The sequence below is a fragment of the Electrona antarctica genome (genome assembly GCF_951216825.1).
Source record: "Electrona antarctica genome assembly, chromosome: 7".
In the NCBI taxonomy this organism is placed as follows: domain Eukaryota; kingdom Metazoa; phylum Chordata; class Actinopteri; order Myctophiformes; family Myctophidae; genus Electrona; species Electrona antarctica.
In genome coordinates, this window is record NC_136812.1 from 9841903 (window position 1) to 9864257 (window position 22355).

At 43.0% G+C, this 22355-nt stretch overlaps 2 protein-coding genes across 4 annotated transcripts in view; both read left to right on the top strand.

The window, feature by feature from the left end:
- The first annotated feature begins 942 nt into the window (after nucleotides 1–942).
- commd2 (COMM domain containing 2) lies at nucleotides 943–6760 on the top strand. The gene is made up of 6 exons (XM_079505914.1): nucleotides 943–1178; nucleotides 2699–2776; nucleotides 3469–3551; nucleotides 3641–3715; nucleotides 4887–4985; nucleotides 5172–6760. Exons 1-6 carry the CDS (start codon nucleotides 1112–1114, stop codon nucleotides 5370–5372), a joined length of 603 nt encoding a protein of 200 aa, XP_079362040.1. The 5' UTR covers nucleotides 943–1111; the 3' UTR covers nucleotides 5373–6760.
- Nucleotides 6761–11758: 4998 nt separating this feature from the next.
- The window catches only part of wwtr1 (WW domain containing transcription regulator 1), a 39124-nt gene continuing 28527 nt past the window's right edge, over nucleotides 11759–22355 (top strand). For all 3 annotated transcript variants that reach the window (XM_079506269.1, XM_079506270.1, XM_079506271.1), the window contains exon 1: nucleotides 11759–12584. In XM_079506269.1, the coding sequence (XP_079362395.1) occupies nucleotides 12172–12584 (413 nt within the window). In that variant the 5' untranslated portion in view covers nucleotides 11759–12171. The remainder of the gene's footprint in view (nucleotides 12585–22355) is intronic.

Sequence of the window (22355 nt, forward strand, 5' to 3'; positions counted from 1 at the left end):
AAACTAAATCGACCCGTAGGGTTCCACTTGGTTTCATTTTTACACTCAAGTTAAAGATCTAATAAGGGTCCATTTGGTTTACAAACTCCATTTAGTTGGGGACCACCTGGAACCCCCTCAAGGACCACTGGTTGAAAACCACTGATCTACACACATTTCTACCTGGAAGCTATAACCACTATACTGTAACATGCCAAAGGCTTCTCATTGGAGCTGCTAATGTTGAACGCCTGGCTCAAGGTGACCTTGAGGGGCGGCGGTGGATAGAGTGGCTGGATGGCAACCGCAAGGTTGCCAGTTCGAACCCGGGCTCCCCCAGAGTTTAGTGACACTGAACCCCTAATTGCTCCTGATGTGCAGGTTTTGGTGCCTTGCATGGTTTCCGCCGCCATTGGTGTATGAATGGGTGAATGTAATGCACAATCTATGTAAAGCGCCTTGGATAAAGGTGCCTAAATGCACCATTTACCATTTAGAGCAGTTTCTAACCCGTGGGATGTCACTTGTTTCCACCTCTCAGATTTTACAGACAGACTCAAAACCAGATTTTTAGTTAAAGTTCTATATTCTGATAGTAATTGCTGTAGTGTTCAGTGAAGAGGGTCTTCATTGACTGGAAAAGGTTACACAGTAGCCTATGACATGAGATAAAATGAAAAACAAGTCAACAATTTTAAAAATCAATGTAAAAATACTAAACAAAACAAGTCCGAAAAAGGGATAGGGTGTGTGTGTGTGTGTGTGTGTGTGTGTGTGTGTGTGTGTGTGCTTTTCAATGTGGATTGCTGTTAAAATGTGTGTGATATGTATTAGAATGCTGTTTTTTTTACACATTATTTACTACCCAACTTCATTTGTGTTGCATTCATATATTTCGCCAGGGGGCGACTCTACAACGCTACAACTCTACAACGCTTACTGCGGGCGGAACCAATGGTCTAACTTCGTGTTTCCGTCGAGCCTTCAGTTCGGACCACCTGATAGTCATATGATTTTTGATCAAGCTAGTTGTTTAGCTGGTAATTTCATTATCCCCCCCCCCCCCCCCTATATTTGTCTATAAACCGAAGTGATTTACAATTCCACGACAGAGTTTGTATATATTGGAAGGATGTTGTTGGTTTTGTCTGACGAGCATAAAGAACATCTGGGTTTTCTTCCAAAGGTTGATACTGCAGGTAAATATAGACATCAATCTCCCCTTTTCTACGTTATGTGACTGATCACCATATGACATTTGATATATACATTAGAAACGTGTTTGTCCACGTAGAATGCATAGACAGTGAAGCCAATATACAATTATAATGTCCATAATATCGGTCGGTATAGTGAACTCTTAACTGATTTGCATTAATAATATTGTTTTGATTGCCACTGTCGCTTAGGGAAAATGGCAGATCTACAAGCTCACACAACTGTATTGCACTGTATGTCTCTTCACTTGCACTTTTTTGTGTTTTTGTCTTTTTCTTTGCACTATAGATGTTTGTTTATGTCCTGTGTATGTAAGACTGAGAATGCTCTGAGCAAAATAATTTTCATTGTATTTATAGTCTGTATCTATACATATGACAAATAAACCTGAACCTGAAAGCTCTACAAGCTCAAAGTTGTGAGTTTGTATATCTGCTTTTTTTTGGTTGGTAAACTAGCATCTCTTTTTTACTGGTTAAATTACGTTTTCCTTTTCATATGACAAGGATGCTATCATAGTGCTACTGCTGCTTCTGTCTGGATTCTGGAAATAAAAATAGTGGGCACTTAGAGACAGTGTTACTAATCGTGCTAAATCAGTGGTTCTCAAAGTGTGGTCCGGGGACCCCAAGGGGTCCTTGTCCAGGGGGTCCCCAGCTAAATGATAGTTTGGAACCAAATGGACCCTTATGGTTCTGTAACTCAGAGTGTACAAATGGGTCCATTTGGTTCCATTTGTACACTCAGAGTTAAATTAACATTGATTTTCCAATATAAATTGGGGTCTCAGAGATAGAAATGCCATTAAATGGGGGACCGTCGACTAATGCATGTCCAGAGTAATCTATTAAGAGAGTGGCTACACGCTTTGATCTCGCCGCAAAGCTGGGTGCCTATGGGCTATAGTTCCAAACATTGGAACTATCCCATTGAGATAGAATGAGCACTTCCACATTCCATTGTTGCAATGGGAGTCAACGCTATAGTGACGCCACTCTCTTACTAGATTACTCTGTGCATGTCAAACTGGGGGTCCTTGAAATGAAACGGGTTGAGAATCACTGCCAGAGCCCCGGAAATCTGGAGGTACCTGGCATATCTTTTCTAATGGAGGTCTGTGGGCTAATTAGCCCATTTTGGGTGGGAACCCCTTTTGGTGTTAGCATTATGTTATGCCTTAGCTATTGAAAAATAGCAGATCTACAAGCTCATAGCGTGCCACCAAGTGGCTTGTAGGTCTGCTATTTAAAAAAAATCGAAGAACCACTGACATGGAAACATAGCTTTTTCAGAAAACTGTCAGGATGTAGAATTTTTTTAATCTGATCTCAGGTCAAAATGGGTTGAGAATCACTGCCAGAGCCCTGAAAATCTTCTCTTATGGAGGTACCTGGCATATCTTTTCAAATGGGGGTCCGCGGGCTAATTAGTGTCAATTTCGGGAAAATTTGGAAGAAAACATTCGGGAACCACTGTGCTAAATGATGTGTTTCTTCCTCAGTGGTTGGTGAGTTTGGACGCATAGCAGTGGAGTTCCTGAGGAGAGGAACCAACAACAAAATATACGAGGGAGCTGCTAGTAAGTGAAGCTCACAAATGTAATAGGATAGCCGAGCTCTAATATAGGAGTAAATAATAGTAGTATTATCGCCACCAATTAAACAGTAAGACTAAACAGAAAATGTGCATATGCTGCCTGATAGTATGGATACGATAAGAATCAGCTCCTGGCTGTACAGAACTGCATAATAGAGAAAGTGTGTCATTGTCAGCTGAGCTTTTGGCCGAGTCAACTGTTGCCACAGACAGATGGACGCAACTCTGCAACACTAGAGAGAGAGAGAGAGAGAGAGAGAGAGAGAGAGAGATCCAACAACTTGGGATGCCAAAAAAAACAGCCAAACGGCTCGCGAAATTCTGTGCAATCTCTTCCACTATCGGTAGCCGCCAAATATGGCGAAGATGCTGTTACTTGTACCCCTGAAGGGTGTGTGGGTATTTGTCCGGGATTTGCTGATTGCACTCTGTACATCACCTTGTAAATATTTGTGTCCTTGTATTGTATCTCTTATGTGGACATAAATAAATTGTGTGTGTGTGTGTGTGTGTGTGTGTGTGTGTGTGTGTGTGTGTGTGTGTGTGTGTGTGTGTGTGTGTGTGTGTGTGTGTGTGTGTGTGTGTGTGTGTGTGTGTGTGTGTGTGTGTGTGTGTGTGTGTGTGTGTGTGTGTGTGTGTGTGTGTGTGTGTGTGTGTGTGTGTGTGTGTGTGCAGGGAAGCTGAACGTCAATGTGGAGACAGTACAGCATGGAGTGGAAGGCCTGATGTTTCTACTGACAGAGAGCTCTAAACTCATGGTGACAGTAAACACTTATCTTGTCTCTCTATCTCCCTCTGGCTGTGACGGTGTCACTTGATCAAATTTGCATATACCTTGTGTTTGTAGATCTCAGAAGTAGATTTCCAGGACTCGGTGTTGGTTCTTGGATTCAGCCAACAGCTCAACGACGTTCTATTACAGGTGACTTTCCTTCTCCTTTTTGATGATGTCATCAGAATAAAGGCAATCATTTTTGCAGAAACAATAGAAAGCAGGCATGCATGTGGAACGCCCTACCAACAGTCATTAAGACATGCGAATCCCTTGACTCCTTCAAAACCACTCTCAAAGGGCACCTACGGATGGCTGCAATTCGAAACTGGCCCCCGTAAAATCTGAATCCCCCCCCCACTGCCCCCCCCCCTTTTTTCCCTCACTGTATATGTTTCTTTTCCCTTTTTACCTCCATTATGCTGAATTCCTGTTCTATTCTTTGTCTATATAGAAGTGTCTATTTGTACGTCTCTAAATGTTTTGATGAATTGAACATGGTGGACCCTCTTGTAAACAAGTGTAATGCTTAATTGGGTTGTCCACTCACAGTTAACAGCCTTTGTATTGAGTTTGTGCTTGAAATGTACTGTAATTCTGCAAACTGTTAATACATATTTCAATCAATCAATGCAAACTCAAGGGTCTCGGGTGCAGTATGTCCTCTCTGGGTGGAAGGCTGCTAGCTGCCTACACTGTGTCATTGTTCCATCAACTTTCAGTGTGAGTGATTTAGGATTGGTTCTCAAACTGGGGTCCCGGGGGTCCTTGAGTGGGGTTCCAGAGCGTCCTCAGACAAATCAGTTAGTTAATCCTATCAAAATCAGTTCAACTGCTTTAAACCTATTTACATCTGCTATTTGAAAAAAAAATCTGATCGTGATGTGTTGTGAGCTTGTAGATCTGTAATTTAAAAACAACACAAACCTTGTCCTTGACATGAAAAATCTTGAGAGCCCCTGATTTAGGAGGCCGTGGTGCACTTGAAGTGAAGCAGTCAGATGCATGGATTAAATGCAGCTGGGGCTAAAGTTGGAGGTTGCCTTTCAGGTTAAAAGACAAGAGCATACGTTCCCATTATGGGGTGTAAAAACAAGGTCATGCAAAGTGCATTCTCTGCCATAAAGACATAAACTGTGCAAACAAGGAGGATAGCCATGCTTGGCAGGCACATTGCCAAACGAACATGCACAGTAACAAACGTTATGGTGTCATAATGACACAGTAAATGGCAGTAAACGAGTTTAAGAATGCTGATCAAGGATGTCGCTCATCGTGGACCACGATTACTAACCCTATGTTCTGTGGTGGTGTGTTTTAGTTGTATCTAGAGCACCAAAGGGAGATCCGGTGCATTCTGACCCAGCTAGCCCCCAGTCTGCCTTCCTACCACAATCTGGAGTGGAGACTAGATGTACAGGTAGGGGGTGTGTGTGTGTGTGTGTGTGTGTGTGTGTGTGTGAGGGGGGGGGGGGGGGGGGGGGGGGGGGGGTGTTTCAAATCGATTATAGGATTGATTATCCTTATGCTAACTGATTTCTAATGACAACTAGCGTATCTCTCCTGTCCTCAATCCACACTATTCCATCACTCTCCTCCCTCTCAGGTGGCGAGTCGTTCCCTTCGTCAGCAGGTTGTTCCCACAGTCACAACGCGGCTGGTCCTGGCCGATGACGGCGGTAAACACAGCGCCAGGATTCTACAAACGGATCCCGCAAGCCTCCTACACCTCATTAGCACGTTGGAGACCGCCCTCGGCGCCATGAAGACCAATCACGCGCGACGTATTCTACGCAACATCAAATAGAGCCCCCCACTTCTCTTCCTGTACATGACTGAGTGGTGTTCCTATTTCCTGACTGGGATCTTTGAACGAGTTTCCACTTCCTCTTGGCAAATATTGAACATTGTCTTGTGTTGCTCACCGGGGTTTCTCGACATCAGACAAAGTGTTACATTGTAAATACCCTTTAGCGCTGTCTCATACCATATAAGGTTCCCAGTTTATCACAGGACTTTATTTTGGATTTGAAAGGATAGCACTGTTAGCACATCTTTGTTTTCGGGATTTGTGCACCCAGAGACATCCATAATTTGGAGAGTCCCAGACCACCGATTCCTGATCGTTTTCTTTTTTTTTGTTGCGCAAAATCTTGAAATCAATTTGAGAAACTTTAGTTGATCAAGTTTTTATTTGAGAAGATTTAACTTATAAGCACATAAATACATACAAAAATAAACAAACACACATTAACTTAACCTCTTAAGCCCTACTCGAAAACGGGAACAGAGTGACATTTCGACTACGTGGTTTTCGTGTGCGGTTAGGGACAGGGTAAGTAATGAGCGCATCGGAATGGCGGTGTGTCAGAATAGTGGGCTTCAGAATGTCAAAAAACAAAAGCAAGCGCACAATAAGTTGCTTCGGTACATATTGGCTATTTATGAGACCTTTTATTTTATTTTATTGAAAACGTTCGTCTACAATAACATTCCCCAAATAGGGACACCAGGTTGAAAGTGGTTAGAAATCGGGACACATCAGCTACATAATCTCGAAGACCAATATTGTCAAAAACAATCTAATAATGACCAATATATTGGCTAAACCAATTTATCGGTCAGACTCTAGTCTGATCATTCCTGATTTCCCAGGCAGTGATTTATCTCCAGGTGTTTGTATCCTATTCCAGTGTTTAATGCCAAGCAAGATAAACCTGCCTTCACAGACATAATGGTGAACTACTGTCGGATCAAAAAGAGCAAGGCAAAGGGTAAGAAATAAAGGCATCGCTTTCCAGGTTTACTCATCTGTTTCAAGAACCGCATACATTTGTGCTTTATATGATGAATGCAAGTACACTATTTAAAGTACTACAGCCTTGCCTTATATACTATGTCAACATCCGTGGCCCTGTTTGTGAACGGAGGACAAACGGAAAGTTCTGCAGTGAAATCTGAACCGAAACTTTCTTTGATTGTGACTTCATACCACAAGGCTCACTAAATGTATATACAGTTATACACGGTATATCATTTTGTGAATGCCAGACATGCGCAGTCCAGTCTTACAGTATGCGATATTAACGGATGGGATTAATACCAGTAGTAGTAGTACCTGCTTTTTATACTTTGTATATATCCATATGAGGAAGTAACTGTTGAATGAATTGTCTGCTTGTAATAAATTAATGGCATATTTTTAAGCATCCTTGCTTTGATGTGATTCGGTCAGCGGAAACGGTCCAAATGTTTTTCTGTCTCCAAAGCATGACACTGAATTCTTCAGAGCAATGCAAAATCACTATAGGGTAAAGTATTCTGTACGGCAATAATGAATCTGTCCCTTCTCACTTGATGCTCCCTCGTCCAGGAGGAGTGCTATTTACTGTGTGTGTGTGTGAGAGAGAGAGAGAGAGAGAGAGATGGATCATACATGTATGTATGCATGTGTCGGACAACGATAGGAAGTGGCAGGTGTTTCCCCTGAGTCATTTCCTCTTTGATGCTGATTCCTGCTTCCAGCTGCTGACTCCTTGAGGTCACTTCCTCTCAGATTGAACAACTAGTTGCTTGTGGATCATATTCACCTCGGTGTTTGGCATGTAACTGCTTGGTAGTAACAGAGTAATGTTGGAAATCCATTACTGGAAAAGAAAGATAAGTCTGCACACTGGACGATGCTTATTATGTTTATTAACCCATTGTGGCCTGACGTTGAAATTTTCTGAAAAACCTTTGTTTCTGTATCAGTGGTGCTCAATATTTCATGTCAAGGACCCCAAAAATTATATGTAATATGCCTCCGTCCCACATCTGAAAATATGTTGTTCCAGGGACCTCCCCAGAAGCAAATTTGAGTTAAAATGAAATAATATAAAATCAAAGATTTGAGGCACATTTTCACGATTTTTCAAAAATAGCAGACCTACAAGTTCATAGCGCGGCACTCGGTGCTGCGCTATGAGCTTGTAGATCTGCTATTTTTCAATAGCTAAAGTATAACGACGCTTTTAAACACCAAAAAGCGTTCCCGCCCAAAATGGGTTAATGGTTTCTTTACACCATGGACGTGACGTTTCGACTTTCATCAGACGGATAAAGAGCCGAGAGGCTCGAAACGTCACGTCCACGGTGTAAAAGAAACCATTGAATAAACATTTTAAGTTTTTGTGTGCGGACCTTATCTTTCTTTTCTATTATTCTAACCTCGGCCCGGCACCTGGTTTTCAGTTAGTGGATGTGCATGCTCTATCGTGCTTCTCAGAAATCCATTATTGGCCTGTATTTATTTCAAGGGCACTGGACTGATGTACGTCCAGTTGGCAGCTCACAGTACCAAATGAGTAGAAATTAACCACCGGTGGTTTTAAAATAGATTCACCAACCTCATAAACAAACCCATTAACAACAAGAATCGGCTTCATGAAAGAACATGCCCAATATAGCTGCTTCAAGATTCTGCTGCGGCGTCATAGGGCAAGCATGCAACTTCTAATAGTTGTACATTGTTCTATAGACGGCATCGGCAATCATAACTGGTGTCAAGCGACAATAGTGAGAGCACAACTACAGGGCAGCGTTCTGTGGATTTGTCTATATATAGTATGGTGTTTACAAGTTTTTGTTTTTGCATAATGCACTTGGGCACAAGAGCACTTGGAGTTAATGAGATGGACAAAAAGTTAAATTAGAGGTATGAGAAAGATGTCAGGGAGTGTTGAGGGAGGAGACAGGTGTGTTTCCCAGGCTATAGGGAAAGAGTGTGTGCGTACTGCGTGCGTGCGTTTGTATGTCTGTGTGTGCGCCCATGCGCTTGCATTCAGGGTGGAGTGTGAATGTGTGTCATTGTCAGCTGAGCTTTTGGCCGAGTCAACTGTTGCCACAGACAGATGGACGCAACTCTGCAACACTGGCCTGAGAGAGTGTGTGTGTGTGTGTGTGTGTGTGCGTGTGCGTGTGCGTGTGCGTGCGTGCGTGCGTGCGTGCGCGTGTATGTTTTATTTTGTGTTGTGTTGGAAGTTTTGTATTGTGATCTGTAATTTAGAAACATTTGTTGTATAATTTAACATCTCAAGTAAACCTAATTGCACTTTGTTTTTGATAATGGTTCCAAAATCCAAGTCATCAGTTAAGAGTAAAAGACCACACCATACTTCATCATCATCACACTCCGTCACACACTCCGTCAAGTGTGGTGAAAGCTATGGTCTGATGACCTTACCAGATGACCCAAAGACAGCTGTTTCCCAACACTAATAACCTTCCAATATGCCACACTGCCTGCCTACCACACAGCACAAATCCAACTGAGTTCAAAGTTGGTACATTTTTACCCTCTCATAGTTTAACAATCAGATTTGACTTTGCTGTCATACAGATGCTTGGACTCTTAGGCTCTTAGTTTACACCCATATTCTTTTGGGATATAAAGGCATTTTCCAAACTTCCCACGTTAGTAGTCTGATTCAGTAATCTTTTTTTGTCTGTGAATTTTGCATATGGACACAAAATTAGTAGGGACTTCTCAAGTCGGCACGGATGCAGACTTACGGACCAAAGCTTGCTGGATGTCATTAGAAGGCCTTATTCTAGAACTACTAACGGAAGTTTGGAAAATTCCTTTACGCCCAAATTATGGGTGTAAACAGCTTAGTGAATCGGGCCCTATATTTCTTTACATTTGAGGCATCTATAGCTTCCAACAGATGCTTAGCAATCAGTGCAACAGTAGAGTCCACTTTTTAGAGTCCAAGATTACAACCTGGAACACCAACCAACAGCACCAATGCATTAGAATTTAAATAGTAAGCAAATACTTAAGACATAGCAAAAAACTTGTGACTGGCATCAGTGGCATGTGAGCTCAACCTTTCATGCCATAAAGCAGTGGTTCTCCACCTGTGGGTCGACCCACAGGTTGTAGGGGGTCCCTAGATGACAATGAAGTGGCCTTTTTAATACCTAAAAAGAAAAAGGAAAGACAAAGGCCATTACTGTATCAATAGTAATCAGTAAGACCAGGACCGGATCTACCATATGACCACTTTGGGCACGTGCCCAGAGGCCCTTGGGCACCAGGGGCTCCACAGAAAATGGCCCTGCTAATCCAAATGAAATAAATGGTGTCTAAAAAGATTAGTGTTTTATTGTTGGTGAGAAGGCAGCTGAAAAGTGCAATTGTGTGTAAAGTAGCAACAATGCGCTAGATTGGCTGTTGTTCAAGGTGTGTGGGCCCACTGGGCTGTGTGAGGTCAGGTGGAGAGGTGTTGGGTGGGCCCACTGGGCTGTGTGAGGTCAGGTGGAGAGGTGTTTCTGGTGTAATAAAAGACGTACGTCCGCCATCCAGCATTGCTTCGTTTTCATTCTGCATGCATAGCACGTCAGGTGGCTCTACAGAAAAAGGTAAAAACACTGAAATACACTGGCGAATTCTCTTACCCGTTTGCTTACTATGTGGGACAAATAAAAATAATGTGTCAAATAATAATAATGTGTTTGTTACTGCCTGGCTGTCACTCTGGGGCGGGGTAGGCGGCCAGGAATAGGCCAATATAACGGCATAAAACCGCCCCGAAACGGCCCAAAACAGCCAAAATTTTACATGTGTCAAAGATTTACGCGTGCATGTGAAAGGGGGCCCTTCGAGCTTCAGTACCCAGGGGCCCTCAAGTGTTAATCTGGCCCTGAGTAAGACACCCTGAGGGCAAGAGGCATGCTGAAACAACAGGTCTGGGAATTCCCATATATGGACCTCCCCCACTTTTTTTAAATGACGTTTTCGGGCCGAGTATAGGGCGTAAAATGTGTGCTAATTAGTAAGGCCAGGCGGGGCCTCGAGCCAGCCCAGTTAGGGCCCAAGTAGGGCCGGGCCTTAATATTTGGGCCTGTTGAGAACTCTAGTTTTCACCGGCTGTCAGGCGGGGCTGCGCTAATAACTTTGGCGCAGGCCCGTCTAGAGGGGTATCAGTCAAGGTATCAGTACAGGTATCAGTCAAAAGGGGGACATCGAAGAGGAAGTACGGGTAGGCAAGGATCAACATATGGAATGTCAGAACAGGTCAGCTCCATATATGGAGCTGACCTAGATAAGATAATATCTGATATGAAGATACAATTTATGTAATTTTTACACAATGTTAAAGGGAACATTTCAATTGATAACAAGCTTTTAAAAATTGATTTTGGTGACTCAATCGATAAAATACACCTGAAAAGGTCAGAGGGACTGCAAATCGTACTGGTTTCTGGAATGACTCATTGAAAAAAAAAAACATAATGTGAATGATATTAGGTAAACATAAAAGTGTATAAAACTACAACACTTTTTATTATTATTATTATTATTATTAATATTAATTAAGTATAAATACAAGTTTAGGGTTTTATTTTCCCTGCAGGTTCATCGGAAAAATCAAGATCAATCAAGTCACTGTAGTCTAATTTGTAGGATTCATCTCTATTAATAATTGGATTTGCAAAAGGCTAAAGGCTAGACATCAAAAATCACAGATTTCATAATAAAGCTATTAGACTGTGATTAAATATGTGATTTATTAATAGTCCTCCTCCAGTCAGCACAATAGAGCTAGAGGTCTAGACAGGCAGATCTCGCTCCCCTCTCCCTCTCTCTTTCTCCCTGCTGTCACAACTTGCAATCTCTCGGGTTTCACTTGATTATTCACACCCACCCACACTACACAACACAGCGCTACTCCATCCAGTGGCTTATAAAATAACATGTTTGATTGTGTCGTCAAATGCAATGTTGAGTTTTGACACCTGTAGCTTTTTTAAGAGTCAATGTAGTCTGGATTATTAATATGGCCTCACTCGAGTGAGTCTCTCTCTTGCTCTATTTTATTGTTTAGCGAACGATCCCCCCAAAGGGCGGAGTGAGTGTAGCTGAGCTGAGATTTACCAGCAGAATGGAGTTCAAATCCTCCCCTTAAAAAAAAAAAAAAGAAAAGAAAAAAACTTCTCTCAGTTGAATGAAAATACAACTTCATTGTACTTCATATTTGAATAACAATGCATAACCAATTAGGTGTTATTACAACAACGCCGTACTGTAGTTTTTTTAGGGGTCGTGTAAAGTTTTGTAATCAATAAACACCCACTCCCCTCCCCTCCCCTCTCCCCGACGCTGTTGAATATGCATGAAGCACCGCCCGGCCTGGGCCGTCCCGTCCCAGCAGCAAACTTTCCAGTTTACTAACTCCCATTCGGCAGCCAGGGGGGGGAAAAAAAACAACAACGGGAGGATCGGAGATTCGGAGGGGTTTTTTTTGGACGCAGGGAAAACATCGCCAACAAACTTCTCTCATGTCGGGGGGATTCGTTTCAAGTCTTCGTTGAACTTGTGTGAAGTTATTTCGGGGTGAGGAAAGGATTTTTTTTCTTCTCCCTTCTTCAACGGGAGTGTCGGAACACAGATTTTGGGGAGGACACACACACACACACACACTGACAGACAGACGACAAGAGGCCGCAGTCAATCTGCCGTCTGGCGGCTTGACTTGCTTGGAGAGTCAGGGGACTTCGGAAAAAACTTTTCCTCGAACTTGCTGACGGAAAACTTTTTGACATTCCCCCCCCAAGCGAAAATGAACTCCAACCAGCAGCAGCCGCCGCAGCTCATGCCGGGGCAACAAGTTGTCCACGTAGCCCAGGACTCCGACACGGACCTGGAGGCCCTCTTTAACTCGGTCATGAACCCCAAACCTTCTTCATGGAGGAAAAAACTTCTCCCGGAGTCGTTCTTCAAAGAGCCCGACTCGGGCTCCCACTCCCGGCAGAGCAGCACCGACTCCACGTCCCACCCTCCCCGCCTGCTGGTCTCGCACACCCGCTCCCACTCCTCCCCGGCCTCCCTGCAGCTCGGCTCCACGGTGACCCCGAGCCCCAGTCTCCAGGGCCACCACCAGCGCCACCAGTCCTTCGACGTGGCCGAGGAACTGCCACTGCCGCCCGGCTGGGAGATGGCCTACACCAGCAACGGCCAGAAGTACTTTCTTAAGTATGTGTATTATATTTATATGGATTGGGAGGGAGAGATGGGGGGGTTGTATTTATGTGTGCCTGTGAATGGAGGGAGAGAAAATATATATATATATATATATATATATATATATTTATAATATAGTAGTTCTCTTTATAACACAACATTCCAATGCATCTAGTAGTGGTGTTTTTTTTAGTTTCATCTTTTTCATGTACTTTCATCAGTGACGTTTTATCAGAAAGCCCTGTGACAACCACATTCACCTTACAATGCACACAAAGGAATGGAAACAGATTGCAAAACAGTAGCTCATAGTAAAATTGCTGCCGTGACCACAACTAGTTGCCTAGTTCTGGCAGAGATACCTTTCTAACTTTCTCTGTTGTTGTTGTTGGGCTGAGACGGTATACCATTCATTTTCACAGCCTACTGCTGGTCATTAACCATAGTTCATTGGCTGTGTATCATCTCTGTTCTAGTCTGACAGACTGTTTTTCCTTTATTTTTGACGATGGATTCTCAGTTCATCTCTGTTCAGCTTTCTTTAATTCTGTCATATGGTTCTCTTAATATGGTTATCTTCTTCACCAGAGAACCACATTATTCAGTTGAAACTCTCATGGTTGAGCGAGCCAGGGGCAGATCCTTGGCAAAGTTGGCATGGTGTTAATGACCCTGAGATTGGTCGATACTTGGGCTACAAGAGGAGATTCTATCACAGTACTTGTTTTGTTTTTAGTTGTCCATTCTTTACCTTTATCTCATCTAAGCCTCCCCAGAATCAGATAGTTCTTTGTATTCTCAACAGGGCTGAGACGAGTGTGGGGCGTTCAGATCTACCACTAAACACTGCCCGGGAACGTTTGGCAGAAGAGCTTAAATATGCTAAACATACACATTACAAGAGCAGGAGCATTGTCTACTGACTAACTAGTGCTTGCCCAAGCAAGCGCTGCTAGCAGCACAGGATTGTGTGGCGGACACAGGGCCTTAGTTCTAGCAGCCAGGCCTGTAGATAACTGGGCTAGTGGTGTAACCTGATCTAGGCACAACAACAATAGGTCTGGGAGAGGTCTGTGTGTGCGTGTGGGCGCGCGCGTGTGTGTGTGTGTTTGTCTCTTTGTTTTCAGCCGTCAGCTAAAACTATAATAGCCTGCCTCATTCACCACTACTACCACCCTGTGTGTGTGTGTGTGTGTGTGTGTGTGTGTGTGTGTGTGTGTGTGTGTGTGTGTGTGTGTGTGTGTGTGTGTGTGTGTGTGTGTGTGTGTGTGTGTGTGTGTGTGTGTGTGTGTGTGTGTGTGTGTGTGTGTGTCACCCTGTCTACGCTTGTCAAGGGGGGGGGGGGGTATTCGAGAGCGTGCACACCAGCATGTTAGTGTAGTAGGCCTACAAAATGGCATAGATTAGAGCAGTGGTTCTCAACCTGGGGTATGTGTACCACTAGTGGTACTTCAGCCCCCCTCTGGTGGTAGACAGAGGAGTCGCCCCAAAAAAGGAGAAAAGAGACAAAAGTGGAATGAAATATTGATATTTCTCCAGGTAGTTCTTCTGACAAAGCAATTGGTTGAAATAGGCTCTCCAGCCGTGCTGAAGTGGGCATGACAGCACACCTAGCCGAAGATTTGAGATCACATTAGAAATAGAAATATCATCTCTCCACTATTTGAAAACTTTAGTTACTAGTTTACTTTGCAGATTTGGATTATTATTACAAAACATCCATTAGCCGATCTACAAGCTCACAATGTGTCGCTATGCGATGCATTGTGAGCTTAGCGACGCATTGTAAGCTTGTGGATCTGCTGTTTTCAAAAGATTTGTATACATTTGAAAGCTTGAAATGAGACATTCTGTATAAAGTACTTTCTACTTTTGGTACTTTAAGTATATTTTGATACCAAATTACCAATCCTATTGTAATTTTACTCAAGTACGAAAATACATCGCATGGATGCAACTGGGACGTATCCTTTCAGTGATGTATCCCAAGATCATCGGGGTTTCGGGTCACGCGAACATCATACCCCTCACTCAGGTGACCCAGCCGGGGTGATCAAGTCCCGACTTACGTCCCAGTAGCTACCCTCGATCAGACCCACTAGGGAAAGACCAGGGCCACACAATCCGTTGGAATCTCTCCGGAACTAAAGTAAATGATCAATAATAAGTAAACTTTGAATTCCGGACTTGTAACTTGAGTGTTTCTATATTGCAATATTGATACTTTAACTGGAGTACAAAATGTGAGTACTTTTTCCACCACTGACAAATATGATGTGATGTGATTGTGAATATGAGAATTACCTATATGCTATTGCTTGGTTTAGTCTTAGCTGGTACTTTAATTTGTTAGTGATGATAGGTAGAAGAACTCAGTAAGATTATCTAAGGGTCTGTCAGGGGCCAGGGCCATTGTATGCACTGGTATGCTAATTTAAAAGCCATATGTGAACTTGCAATGGCAATGTGGAAACTATTTAGCATAAGGGGGCATCTGGGTGGCACCACGCAACGGTAAAGTTCCCCCATGGAGACTGTGGTGCATCCAACTTGGCCAGGCGTAAACAAACTGGTCACGTTCACGGTTCGGGAGGTCGTTCTGTCACTGCATTAGTAGCCTCGGAAACCCAGACGTTTTTATTTCCAGGGAGAAAAAAAAACAGTCCTTGGCCGAGTCCACTTCAATTCGGCATACAGTAGCGCAAACGTCGCTCACTCTCTGCTGATTTCTGATCGTCTGCACCATTGTTAAATTGACGCACACACGTACACACACACTCCTCTCTCTCTCTGTCGCTCATGTCATGCAGCTGCGTGTAGTTTCTCCCGGCGGATCCTGCCGGGAGCTGCCTATGCCATAGAAAGCATAGGTGAGTTCCAGTCTACTGCATAGAGTGGCCAGCAGCCTCTAATAACTTAATAAACTATGAACATAACGCATCGCTCAGTGTTGCCCCCCCCACCACATTGTTTATCATGTAGGTCTACTCCGCATCACCTAAAATTGCATAATCAAACCCCCGACTTCTTGATGAGATTTAAAGCGCCATGACTGTAACCAACCAACTCAAGTTTACTTCTAATATATATATGACCTTTGTATTAAGTCTTTTTCATTTCAGGTGATGTGTGCTTTAACTTCCAACTGTTAAAAATATTCAAAATATATAACCATAAATAGTTAATATATTTTTCCTTGAATTATTTGAACTAACACCAAAAGGGGTTCCCGCCCAAAATGGGTTATATACGTTATGTTTGGAAAAGCTTGGTATGTAAATCACACCTTTTACTTGGGATTAGATTGGGTTAACAAAAATGTATGCTACAGAATATAAGAAAAGTGTTTACTGGAACATCTTCCAAAAATTCTGGTTTGGACTTTGAAGCATCTTGATGTTACTGATAAAATAAGACCCATGCACTTCAGCTACGTCTGCGAGCAGTGCTTTTCTTTTCTTTTCTTGTAGTGAGAGGAAGGAAAGTGAGCTTTTGTAGCAAGTGAGAGAGGCAGTGAGTGACTTTTATTAGATGGGGAGCCTGGTTTAGTTTTTACCAGCCGGTCAAACCTGATTGGATATCTGGCACCGATAATCACGTGACATAACACTAAACACCCACTCTTCCTCTGCCTGTCACACTCACACATTCGCGTGCGTGCGTGCGTGCGTGCGTGCGTGCGTGCGTGCGTGCGTGCGTGCGTGCGTGCGTGCTCGCTCCTGCATATTCTGCACAAGCATGGACGTGTGCAGATGCTGCTTAATGATCAACTGTTGTGTTGTGTGGTGAAGCTATTAGTATGACTTCTGGCTACTGTGGTGGTGGTACTTTCCTACATAACAGTAACCAAATATTCAGCTGCCCCATGACTAGGGTTGTCACAATTATTACATAATCATCTAAATCAGAATTATTTGAGATAATCACAATAATCTTCTTGTCATAATAGTCATAATCGTTTCCATGTCGAAAGATGTTGATGCATAAAAAAAAGCAGATCAGCTATTTCTTCTGTTTTTATAGTATAAAATTTATAAAAATGACAGTAAGTTCTTGGTATATTTGAGTTATTTGTCATATCTGCCCTGTGCACTTTTTTTTATTACGGATCCAAAAAGCAAACGGAAAAGTAATCGTGACAGCCCTACCCATGACCCCCCAAAACTCTTGACTCGTCACTCTCCTACCCTCAGAATGCAAACCATCTAGTTCATCAACAAAGCTGCCAGATCAATTATATCATAAATAGCTAACCAAAATCACTTTAGTCTGGTGTTTCTGGTGTTTCTTGGACACATGTTTTCTTGTGTGGAATATTTAGCCAACAAATCAAGAGCAAATCCTTCTTCTTCACTGGAACACTCAAGTATTCTCCCTGTCCTATCTTATCACATTGATTTGTTTAAGCTCTGGGCAATTGTGCCCTTCTGTGTGTAGATGTATTATATAATTAGATAGATGCCTATAATGGTCTAATCTCGTCAGTTTGGTATCAGTCACATGGTCGACACATCATTGGAAAACAGAGGCTGTTTCGAATCACATTTTGTGGCGGGAACCCCTTTTGGTGTTAGCATTATGTTATGCTTTAGCTATTGAAAAATAGCAGATCTACAAGCTCATAGCGCGCCACCGAGTGGCGCGCTACAAGCTTGTAGGTCTGCTATTTTTGAAAAATCGAAGAACGACTGACATAGAAACATAGCCTTTTCAGAAAACTGTCAGGATGTAGAAGACATTTTTAGAATCTGATCTCAGGTCAAAATGGGTTAATCTACCCTTCAACTTCTTGTATATGCACATCATGACTGGCTAATGGCTATCACAGGTTTTGAAGCATGGTTATTATTTGTATTTTTTTTTGTTTATTTGACATTGTTTGACCACTTTCCACCTGGCGTACATATTTTGAGCGTGGCATTTTGTGATTTCTTTCTTCTTTTTATAACACTTCACAATGCAACAGGTTGTCAACTGTCTTAATTAATACAGGCTAATTTTGCCGCACAACACCATCTTACAACAAAGTGTAAGATAGGGCTTAAGCTGCCCCATGTCACTGCTGTACGAGACCATTCAGTTTCCCTAATGCGCCCATATTCTAAATGGTCATATTGTTTCACCGTATCTATTTAAAAAGGGAATTATTTGGTTATCTTACCCTGTGTGTGTGTGTGTGTGTGTGTGTGTGTGTGTGTGTGTGTGTGTGTGTGTGTGTGTGTGTGTGTGTGTGTGTGTGTGTGTGTGTGTGTGTGTGTGTGTGTGTGTGTGTGTGTGTGTGTGTGTGTGTGTGTGTGTGTGTGTGTGTCAGTCACAGTGGTGCTACGTGGGGGGCAGTAATTACAGAAGCTGTGGGAAAACAACCTCCTACACACACCGTGACATTCAATTAAATTCAAAGGAGCTTTATTGGCATGAGAAAACACACGTTTACATTACCAAAACAAGTGTCAAAATACACTAAAAACAGTTGAAAATGGTTAAAGTAATACAAGTATATACAGTTGGAGGGGGTACAGCATTTTGTAAACAGATATGTCACATTGCATCACTATATACATGTTATACAGGGCATAAAGCTTTTTTGAAACAAATAGCAGCATTTCTTTGCAGTCACTTTGGGACAAATATCAGCATTTTTCTTCTCAAGACTATTATTTAAATGGTATACAAAAATCAGATTTAAGATGTGTTTAAAGGTCGCAGCTCTGTTTACATGTGCAGTAGGTCTACTTGGTACAGATAGTAGTCCTTAGGGTGGTTGTATTCCATTAGCTAACCTTCTTTTGTCGCAGTTCACAAATCTTGCTGCATGTGTTTGCACATTGTTGTATTTCTCCCAATGGGTATGGCTTTTTTTTGTCGTTGACTCGTTGGTCATAGTTTCAAACTCACTTTGGGTGTGTAATCTGTGGTGTCTCTGATGTCTTGGTATAGTGGACAGGTGGTTAGGAAGTGTAGCTCTGTTTCCACCACATTTTGTGTGCACTGTGCAGTGGGTGCATAGTCTGTCTTCCCTTGGGAACGGGGTCTCTCTGTGGCGGCCTTTCTCTATTGCAAGGCTGTGTTCACTGAGTCTGTACCTAGTCAATGCTTTCCTAAGTTTTGAGTCATTTACCATGCTCAGGTATTCAGCTGTATATTCTCTTTTTAGTGATAGATAGCATTCCATTTTGCTTTGGTTTTGGGTAGTCTCTTTCCGTTATGACAGGTAGCTTTGTGCTTGCGTTTGTGCATATAGTCCCTGGACCAGCTGACAAGAGGGCATCCCTGTAGGTTTGTGCATATAGTCCCTGGACCAGCTGACAAGAGGGCATCCCTGTAGGTTTGTGCATCTAGTCCCTGGACCAGCTGACAAGAGGGCATCCCTGTAGGTTTGTGCATATAGTCCCTGGACCAGCTGACAAGAGGCCATCCCTGTAGGTTTGTGCATATAGTCCCTGGACCAGCTGACAAGAGGGCATCCCTGTAGGTTTGTGCATATAGTCCCTGGACCAGCTGACAAGTGGGCATCCCTGTAGGTTTTCGCTACACTGACACAGCCTCAACAGATAGATAGCAACTTGAAAACAGTGTGACAATAGTCACAAGGCTAGCTGTTAATTAACTTAACCCCCACCCATAAAAGAAGCACACATGCACACACACACAGTCTCACACACACGCACAAAGGGGGGAACGGGGGATGGGAGTGTATCAAATTGGCATGGAGAGAGTACTCTGCTGGGAGAGGATGTGTTGACTGTTGAGCAGCTCCAGGATTAGGGCATCATGACACTCATACACAGGACATGACAGGAGTAGAACAGTGGCTCACTGTTAGAGTGGCCGGTAGAGCGGCCGGATGGAAACTGAGGTTCCCAGTTCGATCCCTGGCTAGTTAGTGTTGAAGTGTCCTTGAGCAGGATTCTGAACTCTTAAAGGGGCATTCCACTCATTTTCAACATTTTACTATGTCATTAATATACCTTAGAGCTGTTGTGTGGAAATAATAAAAAAGTCCCCCCATTCTGTGTTTCCTAGAACTGGAGGTCTGAAAATTGCGACAGGAGCAGTTCCTATTGAGTGAAAGATTCTTTATTTATGAAAGAAATAAAATATTAAGGTGTTTTTATTATTTTTATTTTAGTTCTAAAGGTCAAGTATAATCTATTAAGGAATATTTGTCGTCTTAGCCAGAGTATCCTCTTAATTGCTCACGATTGATGTGCAGGTTGGTGCCTTGCATGGTTTTCTCTGCCATCGGTGCATGAATGTGTGTGTGTGTGTGGGAATGGGTGAATGTGATCAGATGCACAATATATGCAAAGCGCTTTGGATAAAAGCATCATGGTACTCATACACAGGGGCAGGGACAATGCCAGCGTTGGGACATTAAATCACAAGATATCTCCAGCATCTCAATTCTGGAGAAATCCTTTGCTGAAAATTGCTATATTCATAAGCTCACACCGCCTCACTTTATACTTGTAAGATATTTAGTATAGAGAGGAAAATGCTCTAATATAGAGCTCTGATGGGAGCCCGTTAACCAAGCATAGGGTTCAACATTGTCTTAAGTTCTGTAAAGTATACATGATTTGAACATGCACAGTGCATCATTATTTATCAGACCTTAATCTACCCTTCACCTTCTTGTATATGCCCATCATGACTGGCTAATGGCTATCACAGGTTTTGAAGCAATTGTGGAAATATTAGGCCTTCAATGTCAAATGTTCAATCATGTCATCATAGCTTTACAAAGGGAGCCAGACCGGATTTACTATTTTACGAGTACGAAACAGCCTTTAGGCGTTCCCAAATCTTTGTGGTCCGTCATTAGGAGGTCCATTCCTCATGGAGCTTTAGTAGAACAGTAGTTAAAGTTTGGCAATAATAACCACTGCAAGATAGCTGGATATGATGCAGATTCAGGGTTCACATTCTTCACAACAGTGCTAGACAGTAACATGGTATGTTGTCTTGGACAGTAAAGTTACAGAAACACTTTGACTCGGTGAACAATTCAACTCCGGCCCTTGGCAAAGAGTGTGTGTACTGTGTATGTGTGTGTGTGTGTCTGGGGGGGTGTATTTACAGGAAGGCAGCTGTAACTTGTCAGCAGAGACGAGGAGACAAAGACAGCCTCCCGCTGTACGACTACCTGCATATACAACCACACAATCTCAACAATGTCTGAGTCCTTGGATAGATCATGCGTGCGTGTGCGTGCGCAAGAGGGGTCTGTCTGTGCTATCTGTGTTTAGTCTATTTGAGTACAGACAAACTACTGGATAGAAACGCCATTGCTACCTAATTGACCTCTCTCTGCTCTCTATAATCTATAATCAAATGGCCGGATGGATGATTTCAGTTTAATGCTCTTATTAGTAGTAGTTGTGTAATCATAACATAGTAATAATGTGTCACATCTGCATTAGAAAAATATCAGAATGATGAATGACATCTTTCCGTGTCCATGGGCTGAACCATTGGTAGTAATCATCCAGTCTGCTTTGAACTTCAAGTTGGTATTTTCCATAATCTGTCACGCGTACATGCACGCACACACACAGATGGTGTGGCGTGGCGGACAGGAAATGGAACGTATGGTTTCCTGTTTGTGAGCGCAGCCCGCAGGGTCTGGGACAATAACAGTGGACCACTTCAGAGAGAGGCGTGTGTGTGTGCGCATGTGTGTGCGCGCGTGTGTGTGTGTGTGTGTGTGTCTGCGCCGGCATGCAGAGCAGGGACATGAACTGCCACTTGTTGTTCACTGTTAAAATGATGAAGACTCTCCCTCTGCAGTCATTCCCCATCCATCCCACCTCCATGAAACCTCTGAAAGACTCTCCCTCTGCAGTCATTCCCCATCCATCGCACCTCGATGAAACCTCGGCTACTTTAGCTACTTACTGGTGCTGAAGGTGATCACGAAGCTTTAGGTGTTTGCACACTGGTGCGATTTTTCGGCCGAATATCGGAGCGAATTTTGGAGGACGTAAAACAAAAAGTTGACCACTTTGTCAGAATCGGAATTATCTTTATTGTCAAAAGTAAGAAGAAAAGTAAAAAAAATAAGTGGGTGAAATCGTTTTTTGTATATAGTTCCCATCATATTATTTTTCCAAGAAAACAAAGAAAGGGGAGAAGACGGGGGTGGGTTGATAAGGAGATCGAGGCAGTGTGCAATCACATTTGCACACTGCTGCCGAATATTTCGTTTTTTTTCGGACCGGGGTCCATGTTATCCATGTTTTCCGCATCTGTCTTAGTGGGGTCTAGTTAGGTGTTGGTGCATGACACATGAGACAGATGGACGTCTTTTGGGTCAGTACATTTTCCACTCCAGATTACCTCTACTTCACTTTCGCTCTCTTTCGCTCTCTTTTGCTCTATTCATGGCTGTGGAATGTGTATGTGAGCAGCAGTTATGTGGGTGTATTGTTGTCGACAGCCGTGTGTGTGTGTGTGTGTGTGTGTGTGTGTGTGTGTGTGTGTGTGTGTGTGTGTGTGTGTGTGTGTGTGTGTGTGTGTGTGTGTGTGTGTGTGTGTGTGTGTGTGTGTGTGTGTGTGTGTGTGTGTGTGTGTGTGTGTGTGTTGGTGGAGGTTGTCTTTGCGAGTTGGAGGTCGTGTGTTTGAGTGTGTGTGTGTTAATGCTGAAGGTGTGTTATTATGGCATTTCATTCAGAGACAGACGGTCTAGATGAGGTCTAGGTTCCCAAACAGTGGGTCGGGACACATTTGTGGGTCGGGACACATTTGTGGGTCGGGACACATTTGTGGGTCACGGACCAATTT

What these genes read in the sequence shown, in the direction of transcription:
- commd2 (XM_079505914.1), top strand. Translation starts at nt 1,112, where the DNA reads ATGTTGTTGGTTTTGTCTGACGAGCATAAAGAACATCTGGGTTTTCTT. An exon ending in TCCAAAGGTTGATACTGCAG is followed by an intron (nt 1,179 to 2,698) that starts GTAAATATAGAC and finishes TTTCTTCCTCAG; the next exon opens with TGGTTGGTGAGTTTGGACGC. An exon ending in CAGAGAGCTCTAAACTCATG is followed by an intron (nt 3,552 to 3,640) that starts GTGACAGTAAAC and finishes TTGTGTTTGTAG; the next exon opens with ATCTCAGAAGTAGATTTCCA.